General features: G+C 44.2%; 1 protein-coding gene across 1 annotated transcript; it reads left to right on the top strand.

The window, feature by feature from the left end:
- The first annotated feature begins 1255 nt into the window (after window positions 1–1255).
- Window positions 1256–4825, top strand: LOC109400437 (uncharacterized). Its single transcript, XM_062857987.1, has 2 exons — window positions 1256–1402; window positions 1529–4825. Exons 1-2 carry the CDS (start codon window positions 1256–1258, stop codon window positions 4823–4825), a joined length of 3444 nt encoding a protein of 1147 aa, XP_062713971.1.
- The last annotated feature ends 5793 nt before the right edge of the window (window positions 4826–10618 follow it).

The following is a 10618-nucleotide window of genomic DNA, read 5'->3' as shown; positions in this document are numbered from 1 at the left end:
TTTGAAAATTGTGATACAGATTTTTCAAAACATCATCTGGCATCCCTGGTTGGAAAGGCCAAGGGAGCTATCGATCAACAGACGTTGAACGAAAACAATTACCAGGGAGCTTGGAAAATACTTGCAAAGAAGTTCGAGAATTTGCGAATGGTCGTTCAAGTTCACATCACACAGTTGCTATCATTGAAACCAATGGTCAAGGGCAACCATGCGGAACTGACGGGATTACTCGACACCGTGGAAAAACGATTGGAATCATTAGAGTTCCACAATTTGAAGATGACCGATAAGCTTTCCGAGGCACTTATTGTGACCTTGGTCATTACGAAGTTGGACGCCGAAACACGCAGAGCGTGGGAAGCGACAGTGGAACATGGGAAACTTCCGGAATACAGAAAAACCATGGATTTCCTCCGGGAGTACTGCTACATGCTAGAGCGGTGTGAACAGCCCGTGGGTCCACCGAAATCGAAGAATTCGACTCAAACCCCTCGGGCCTCAGCTGCCAGCAGCAAGGTGCACACAGCTACAGTTCCCTCGACAAACACCTGTTTGCTGTGCAACGGTGATCATTTGATTGGATTGTGCGAAACGTTCAAAGGATTGAGCGTAAACAACCGATATTCGAAGGCCAAACAATTGGGTCTTTGCTTTGCGTGCCTCAAACGAGGACATCGTACAGCAAACTGTAAACTTGATAGCAGCAAGCTGTGTGAGTGTAAGAAGAAGCATCATCCTTTGATGCACTTTGAACTAAAGAAGGAATCGTCCGAGGTGGCAACGGGCAATGCTGAGACAAGAAAGGTTGCAGCAGGATCGGGTGCATCGATTGGCGAGCCGCAAACCGTGGCGAAGTGTGAGATTCAACGGGAACCCACAACGTTGGTGAAACAAGTTCTGCTGGCGACGGCAGAGGTTGACGTTCTCGACAGCAGTGGCGTGGCACACAAGTGTCGTGCATTGCTTGATTCCGGTGCGATGGCGAGTTTCGTTTCGGAAAGAATGTGTGATCTCCTAAGCTTGCGGAAGAGGTACGTGAATGTTCCTGTCGTGGGTGTAACTGGAGCCAAAACAACAGTGAAGTTCAAGGCTACCGCAATGGTCAAATCGCGAACAACGGATTACAGCTTTTCCTTGGATTGCCTGGTGGTGCCTCGTGTGACCGGAGCACTACCGTCACTGAAAGTGGATGCAGCTGACTGGCCGATACCAAGGGATCTGAAACTGGCGGATCCGAAGTTTTGCGACCCTGGATATGTTTGTAGGAGCCGAGAAGTTCTATGAGCTTCTGCAATCTCGTAAAATTCGACTGGCTGGAGATCTTCCTCAGCTGCAAGAAAGCTTGTTGGGTTGGTTAGTCGCCGGGCCAGTGTACAACACACAAAACGTAGTCAGCGTTCAGGTAAATCAAGCTATACCGACCAACGAAGCAGAGACTCGACTTGAAGAATTGATGAAACGATTTTGGACGATTGAGGAACAGACGAGTGTTACCTTGGCAAATGACGATTGTGAACGTCACTTCCAGGCGACTTACACGCGAGGTAACGATGGCAGGTACATCGTGCAGCTACCGTTCCGTGAAGATGCAGGTCAACTAGGCGACTCCCGTGCCCAAGCAGAACAGCGGTTCAAGGCACTGGAGAAGAGATTGGACAAAAGCCCAGAATTGAAGCAGATGTACTCGCGTTTCATACACGAGTATCTTGAGTTAGGTCACGCGACGGTGCTAAAGGAAGGCGAGAAGGATGCTAAAGACGCGTACTACCTTCCTCACCATTGTGTGCTGAAACCCGAAAGTTCGTCAACAAAACTGAGGGTAGTGTTTGATGCATCGGCCAAGACTACGACTAATCTTTCGCTTAATGATGTGTTGATGGAAGCACCGATCGTCCAGAGCGCCTTGTTTGATATCGTATTGAGGTGGAGATTGCCGAGATACGTTTTCTCCGGGGATGTAAGGCAAATGTACAGACAGGTGTTAGTACATCCTGAGCATACCAAATATTCGAGATGCCTTTTCCGAGACGACAAAACACAACAAATCCAGGATTTGGAGCTGAGGCGAGTAACCTATGGTGTCGGACCGGCAGGATTCTTGGCAACGCGATCGCTGATTCAACTGGCTAAGGATGAGGAGCAGAACTTTCCGGATGTGAGCGAAGTCGTTCTGAAGTCTTTCTACGTGGATGATGCACTCACCGGTGCAGACACTCTTGAAAAGGCGCTGAAGCTGAGGATGGACATGCAGGAGTTGCTTCGCCGCGGAGGTTTCAAGCTGCACAAATGGTGCGCCAACGATCCAGGGATTCTTGAAGGAGTACCGTTGGAAGATCGAGAAAAGCAGTTGAACTTCGTAGACAGTGAAGTGAATGGTGTGATTAAGACACTAGGCCTACTGTGGGACCCCGCGAGTGATTGCTTCGTATTTCGAGTGAAACCGACCGTGGCTTGCTCGGAACCACCGACAAAGCGACAAGTACTTTCTGAAATTGCTAGACTCTTTGACCCTCTCGGTGTGCTGGGTCCGGTGATTGTATTGGCGAAAATAATAATGCAACGACTGTGGCGAAAGAAGATAGATTGGGATGAGACCATTCCCAGTGAAGAACTTGAAATGTGGAGCAAGCTACGGTCCGAGTTGTGTGAACTGAACAATATGAGAGTTCCTCGTCGCGTTACCGTTGACAATCCGTCAGTATTTGAATTGCACGGTTTTTCGGACGCGTCGCGCGCAGCATACGGGTGCTGTGTGTACTTGCGTAGTGTTACCATCGAGGGCATCGTGGAAGTGAAGTTGCTGTGCGGCAAGTCCAGAGTAACGCCACTCAAGGAGCTGAATCGAGAAGAGAAAGAAGGATCGCCCGAAGAAGACCTGACAATACCGAGATTGGAGCTATGTGCAGCCGTCTTGCTCGCTAATCAGATCAAAACAGTGCGCGAAACCTTGGGAATCGACCTTTCACGTGTCGTCCTGAGGTCCGACCTTGGGTCCGACTCGAAAATAGTGATATGCTGGATCAAACGACCGAAGCCCAATCTACCAGTGTTTGTGCGTAACCGTATCGCCGAGATTCGTAAAATAACGGATGATACGGAGTGGTTCCACGTTGGGACAACGAAAAATCCAGCAGACTTGGTATCGCGTGGGGTGCTGCCCACTGAACTTTTGAAAAGTGACTTATGGTGGAACGGACCGGACTTTCTCCGGTCAAATGTTGACGAGTCGACTGATGAAATCGTAGACATGAATGAACCTCCGGTTGCCTTTGAGGCCATGACAGTTGTAACTGCGTCATATGATAGTCTGTATACAGCGATACAAAACAGTAGCAACTTCCGAAGATTGCAAAGAGTGTTCGGTTACGTTACTCGATTCGTGCGTAACTGTCGTGCGAAGAAAAATAAAGAAGAACCTCGTCGAGGAAATTTGACAGTTGCTGATCATCGTGACTCACTGTATGCCATGGTGAGGATCGTACAACATGCAGTATATCGTGAAGAGATTTCCTGTATTTTGAAGGGAGAGAACGTAAGGGGTAAGTTGCGAAATCTGCACCCTATCTTTGACGAGAAGGAGAAACTACTTCGAGTAGGAGGTCGGATCAGGAATTCTGTACTTCCACATGACCAGAAGCATCCACTAATTTTGCCTGAGAAGAACAGGTTCACGGATTCGGTCATCGAGGCAATTCATCGAGAAGAGCTGCATGTGGGCCAGAACGGATTGTTAGCGCGGGTCAGACAGCAGTTTTGGCCAGTCAATGCAAAACGAACCATCAAGCGTATCGTGTGGAGATGCGTTAAATGTTTCAAGCTCAAACCGAGAGACGTCCAGCAGTTCATGGGTGATTTACCCGTAGCTCGTGTAACTGCTGCTCAACCATTCGTCAGAACTGGAGTTGATTATGCAGGTCCCTTCCATCTGAAGCAAGGTCGTCTAAGGGCACCTGTGAAAGCATATGTTTGTGTATTCGTCTGCATGACTACGAAGGCGATCCATTTCGAGCTGGTGAGCTCCCTGTCGGCTGAAGGATTTTTGGGGGCCTTACATCGCTTTACTGGACGTCGTGGGAATGTTAGCGAAATGTTCTCCGATAACGGGACCAATTTCATTGGCGGCGAACGACAACTGACGGAACTGAGGGATCTATTGAAGTCTCAGCTACTGGAGAACAAGATTGAAGAGTTTTGCCAACCTCGTGGGATCTCGTGGAAATTCATTCCACCAAAGGCGCCTCACCAGGGAGGGCTCTGGGAGGCCGGCGTGAAAAGTATGAAGACCCACCTGCGTAAGACTATGAACGAATCATATCTCACTTATGAAGAAATGACAACATTGTTAATTCAAATTGAGGCCATTCTGAATTCCAGGCCATTATTTGAACAGAGCAATGACCCTACAGATTATGAGGCATTGAGTCCGGCCCATTTTCTGATCGGTCGTGAAATGACAGCCATTGCTGAACCGCTGTACGATGGGCTTAAGGAAAACGCATTGTCTCGCTATCAGTTGGTTCAAAAACGAAAACAATCATTTTGGAAGAGGTGGTCGTCCGAGTATATTACTGGATTGCAAGGGCGCGGTAAATGGTACAAGACTCCAACGTTGCTGCGCGAAGGATTGCTAGTGATTTTGAAGGAAGATGGCTTGCCGCCGCAAACATGGCACCTAGGAAGGATCATCAAGGTTCATCCTGGAGATGACGGCGTCGTACGCGTGGTCACCGTTAGAACAAGCAGCGGCACATATAAACGAGCTACTACGAAAATTGCAGTGTTGCCTGTAGACGAAGGAGAGCAGGATCCAGCAATGAAGGGTTGAGCCATCCGGCTCCGGGGGGTGGATGTTAAGAGATGAAATGTAAATTCCATAAGAGATGTTTTTTCAGTGTAGCGCGCCCGTCAAATTCCTATCCCTTGAAAGTAAACACTTGCTTAAAAAGGTTTTATTTTCTTGAACGGCGCTTTTCCGGTATGATGTAAAGAAAATCTTCAGTTAATTAAAGCTATCCGTAGTGTACGGTCGTAAAAAAATACAGTCCACGTTTTTTATTTTGACCGCAAAGATTCGTCCGAAACAATGATATTTTGGTTATTTTGGAGCAATATGGGTGTTAGGTTCCTGAGTGCAAACTTTTTAAAGGGTGATAGAGGACCATAAATGGAGAAAAAAATTGTTCTACGCATATGGTCAAATCTCAACCGTTACGTAGTTATTGAACTTCCCATGTTTATGACTCTTATTGCCTTAACTGGCAATAACTTGAAAATGGTCAAACTTGTCGAAGTTTTTTTACCCTTATTCGAAAGATTATTGAATTTTCTAACAAATGGCATCTTTGAATCGATTGGTTTAGTTAAATAACTAAGTTTTCTAGAGGAAAATGGCTAAAAATAGTGTAGTTTTATTGGTTATTGTCAATTATCTTTGAAACATGCGTAATAAATAAAAATTCTTTCTTTGGCAAAGTTGTGGCCCCTGATACTCTCTACAATTCGTTCTTTGACACCAAACTTCTAGCTCTTATCGTTTCCTTGCAATTTTGATTAAAATGTGCGGCACAATGCGCAAAAAAGTGCTTTCCATGACAGTTGCAAATTTATGATCTGAAATGCGATGTTAAAATCAAAATTGCAACAAAATGATAAGAGATAGAAGTTTGGTGTCAAAGAACGAATTGTAGAATGTAACAGGAACCACAACTTTGCCAAAGAAAGAATTTTTATTTATTACGCATGTTTCAAAGATAATTGACAAAAACCAATAAAAATACACTATTTTAAGCTATTTTGCTCTAGAAAACTCAGTTATTTAACCAAACCAATCGATTCAAAGATGCCATTTGTTAGAAAATTCAATAATCTTTCGAATAAGGGTAAAAAAACTTCGATAAGTTTGACCATATTCAAGTTATTGCCAGTTAAGGCAATAAGAGTCATAAACATGGGAAGTTCAATAACTACGTAACGATTGAGATTTGACCATATGCGCAGAACAATTTTTTTCTCCATTTATGGTCCTCTATCACCCTTTAAAAAGTTTGCACTCAGGAACCTAACACCCTGTATATGGTACTTTTGAAAAATAGAACCATGACTTCTTCCTTTACACTTATGCATTAAAAGTTTTACATAAAAGTCAACGGTTTCGGCAAAAATAGGGGTATCCATTATGCCCCTAATCCCCCTACAAGTGAGCAAGAATAATAAAATGCACTGATGTCGAAGTTTTCTTCTTGAGATTTGTGCGTTTGAAGTTCTGATGCACTGTTGAACGGGATTTAAAGACGTTTGTCCTTAAATGCCCCTTTCGTGAAGAAACTGTCCAGAATACCAGTCATTCCCAAACAGCATAGAAACGAGACTCTTAGATTCCTCGTCGGAAAACCAGTTTTTTTAACTGTACCGTAGCCTCACCGGCGCAGCATATCTTAATTGTTGAAGCTTACTTTATCCAAAAGACACGATTAAAGTGCTCCTAAGGGACTGCTAGCATTTCTCTTGTGAACCTCACAATTTTCTGTTCTTCACGTATTTATATTGCCCGTCGCTCAATTGTTTTCCACTTGAAACCGGAATCCTGAACAATCACCCATATGGATACTACACTGATTGTAGTACGAAAATGCAATTGAAATTGTGTCTTGCTTGGATTCATGTAAGAAAAGGACTGGTTCTGCCCTAGGAAATCAAGGAAATTGACGAAAATTCCTAGACAAATCTAGAATCGAGCCCATCACCCTACGCATTTAACGCCTCGGTTATATTGTCCCTGTAATAAAACCATTTCATAATCTGCAAATTTCAGCACCTGAAAATGCCCAGTTACAAAATGCAACAAATTATTCAGCATTTCCTACCATTTTATTCCTCATTTCCAATATATCCCACTGCTGCTACCATGGTTCGTCCCAGCAAAGTGCATGAACAATGATTGCATTGGGCGCAAATCGAAGATTTATTGCAAACGCTCGCTTCCAATCGCAGGCAACTATTCATCATCCAATTGTCCACACCTTTTCTCTTATCGCCGGACGAAAATCTTCTGCCATATTTATTTCATCCGATCGTCGTCGCTTGTGTTGCTTCATTGTCGGCGCACTGGGTATTGGTATCAGCAAGCAGTAAGCGTTCCACCGCTTGCCTGTCGAGTAAAGCAATGATGCCGGATTGAGGGTTCATTCATGTTTTGTATGGCCGCTCGTCGCTCCCCGGCACCGGTCGACGATCATTTTCAATTTCATTATTGAGTACCGACCCGATAGAGGAGTACACGTACTTCACTGGAAGTACGATTACCTACCGCAGTCAACCGAGAGTTGCACGGAGGGAAAACGAACACTTTTTTGATAAATACATTTTCAAATGTCCGGAAGCTATCACATTCAAAGTGTCGCCTTTCCTGCGAAAGGGGTAGTTTATACCCACCCACCACTTCTCCAGTAACGCCCAGATCCTGACTTGTTACCTCGGTCCTGTCTATGTTCTATATTCTATGTTCTTTGCGCTGTTCAGGCGCTAATCGAAGTGCTGCTACCACCTTTCAATCATCTGATGTTCGTCCGTCAAGAGACTACTTTTTATCCCTTTGGGTTACGTTGGACTTCCGGTAGAACTTCCGTATTTCTTCAGCACATCACAGCAGTTCTAGTTGCACTGTTTTTTTTTTCTCAGAAGAAGCGAGAAAGAGTTCTTTTACTTCAAAATTCCTCCTCATTTCAGGAGTAGATGACTGCTTTGATTGTACTCCTGAAATCCTCAAGAAAATGTGGTAGCTTATTTCTGTACAGAATTACTGCCTCGAAAGATTCTACATATTCGAAAGGGTGTCATCTGGGTACCTCCTTCAGAAGCTCTAGGTGGCACGGAGGCTCTCGTCGGTAATGTACATTATTATTGTTAGCGTCAATAAAAAAATTAATTAAAAAAAAATAAGCTTTAGTATTACCAGAAATACAGCTCAACATAGAATTCCAAAAACTTGCCCAGCATGTTAACTACAGTGCCATCCACTCAACTAGATGGTTCCCATATTTCGAACGCAAATATACAGCAGCAGCATCGGCATCGGCAGTATCCTACTCTGCAAGATTGCAGATAATAAATTACCTCCGCTCGCTCATATGCGAGCGAGGGGTGGTACGCTGGTGCTGCTGCGCTGGTGGATTGGAACATGCTGTACCTATTGGCCCAGAACCTCTTGAACCGCAAAGCTCAAAAGATCTCCGCACCCAATTTCGAAAACGAACGACAAAAAGAGAAAACACAGAGCAATGGAAAATGTGTTGAACTGTGCTGTGTGTGCTTGAACTTCGGCAATTGCATCATACAGAAGAGATTTTTTCAGTCTTTGGCCTCAGCTTTGGGTCGGCTGGCTGTTTCGAAGTATGATTGTGTGGACCACCTCGATAGGAGATTTTAATTGAATTGAACTTTACTTTTCTGAAGCCGGAGCCTTGTCGCCGAGAGGTCACCCCAGTGTGCCAATGTGTGGACCATATATTTTCTTTCTATCACTAGCTTTTTTTTGCCTCAGGCTCTGGCGCACTCGGGTATGGGAGCTCTCTGCATTTAGCCTACAATATTGAGGAATGATAGTGATGCAATGCAGAAGCGTACTGTAATCAAATCACAGTACAATATATAGGTATAAAAATAATGTACAAAATAATGTACAAAAAGGGAGGAGACTGACTGTTATGCATCGTAGAAAGATTTGTGTAGCACCAGAGTTCGGTCTCCTAAAACAAAATCTGCGCTCTAAAAAGATTTACCCGCACCAAATGCACCATGTATAAAACACTGGTAAGACCGGTGATGGCCTCTATGGACATGAAACTAGGACCATGATTGAGGAGGACTTGAAAGCACTTGGAGTGTTCGAGCGATGTATTAAGGAATAAGGACAATCTTTGGTGGCGTGCTGGCCTGAGAAACGCAACTTTGTAAGTATGCTGAGTTGCGTTCAATCGGCGATCCAATTGAGATCCTCTGCCCAAATTTTCCAAATGGAGGAGAACGTGCTTCTGGAGCTAACCTACTGATACCTGATCCTCTGCTCAGCAACTCGTATCTCTTCCGCGTGGAACCGGCCGGCACTATGGTCCTCCAGAAAGTAAGGGATTGCTGTCCGGATTGCAAGCCAGCCGAAACGTTGCAATGGAAAACCAGCAACAGAAAAATACAGACCGAGGCCAACGGCAACGACGCCAGTGAACAAAAAGGACTTGCGATTGGAAACTCGATACATAGCACTACCGATTCGGCAACACATGCGAGATGGGAACAGCTTTCATCATCGTTATGGGCGATATGCAGGTGAACGATCGATGAAACAATGTGCACGTTCAAGATCAAGGGGCAATTCTTCAACTTCAGCATACGCAACGTGCACAGCCGTCACTACGAAAGCACTGATGATAGGGACGCATGCTACGCACAGCTAAACCACGAGTACGACGACTGCTTGACACTGAGCAACCCTAACGAATTTATAACTGATGGCTTTTACTACGCAACACGATGAAATTCCTGAAGGAATCCTTGGAAATGTCCTAATACAATTGTTGGAAGAAACTCTCGAAGCATTCCTGGGGGTGTTCCTGAAAGAATCCCCGGACAAATTTTAGGAAGAATCCATGAAGGATTTTCTTAAGGAACGCCATCAAAAAATCCCATGAAAAACTCTTAGAGGAACCTTTGGAATAGAATGTTCTAAAGGAGTACCTTTACAAGAGTTGAGGGGGTATACTTGAAGGAACTCATTGATGGATTCCTGAATAAATCCGTGAATGAACTCTCAAAACCTTTAGGATCTCTCGGAGAAAATGGGATAATATATCTGGATGACTTCTTGGAGAATTTCCTGCCTCAAGTATACATCCCTGTAAAAGTATCTAAGAGAATTCCAATAAAAACCGCTTAAATAATTCATCTAGAAATCTTTGAAGTATTTGAGCAAACCTGCAGGAATTCCTAGAGGCATCCCTCAAGAAATTCTTGAGTGCATCCCAGCAAAAGATGATCGAAGCAATTTTAAAATTCCTGAAGGAACCCCTGGATAATGTTTTAAAAATTAAAAGATATTTTAAATATCCCGAGTGAAATTTCGGAAAGAATCAAAAGAGGAATTCCTGGAGTAATCCCTAGATAAATTTCTGGAACAAAAATCCCTGGAAAGAATCCTGGACAAATCTTTGGGGAAATTTCTGGAGGAGTCCCTGGAACAATTCCTGGGACAATTCCTAAAGTTATTCCTAGAGGAATTTCTAGAATTCTGGATGAATCTCTGGAGGAGGAATTCTTGGATGAATCTCTGGTGAAATTTCTGCAGGAATCCGTAAGGAATTTCAGAAGGAATCCTTGCAGGATTCCATGGAAGAATTTCTGGAGAAATCCCTAAAGGAATTCTGGAAGGACGTTATGGATAAATTCTGGAATGAGCTCCTGGAATCATTCCTGGATGAGTTCTTGGAGGAATGCCTGGAGAAGATGCTGTAGGAATGGCTGAAGTAATTCCAAAAGAAATGTCTGGAGAAATTCCATTATACCCGGAGGCATACCTGGATCAATTCCTGGAGGGATTCCTGGATGAATTTCTAGATGAATTCCTAGG

This window comes from Aedes albopictus, chromosome 3 (assembly GCF_035046485.1).
Source record: "Aedes albopictus strain Foshan chromosome 3, AalbF5, whole genome shotgun sequence".
NCBI classification, from domain to species: domain Eukaryota; kingdom Metazoa; phylum Arthropoda; class Insecta; order Diptera; family Culicidae; genus Aedes; species Aedes albopictus.
Note: the sequence above shows the minus strand (reverse complement) of the source record. Positions and strands in the feature narration are given on the sequence as shown.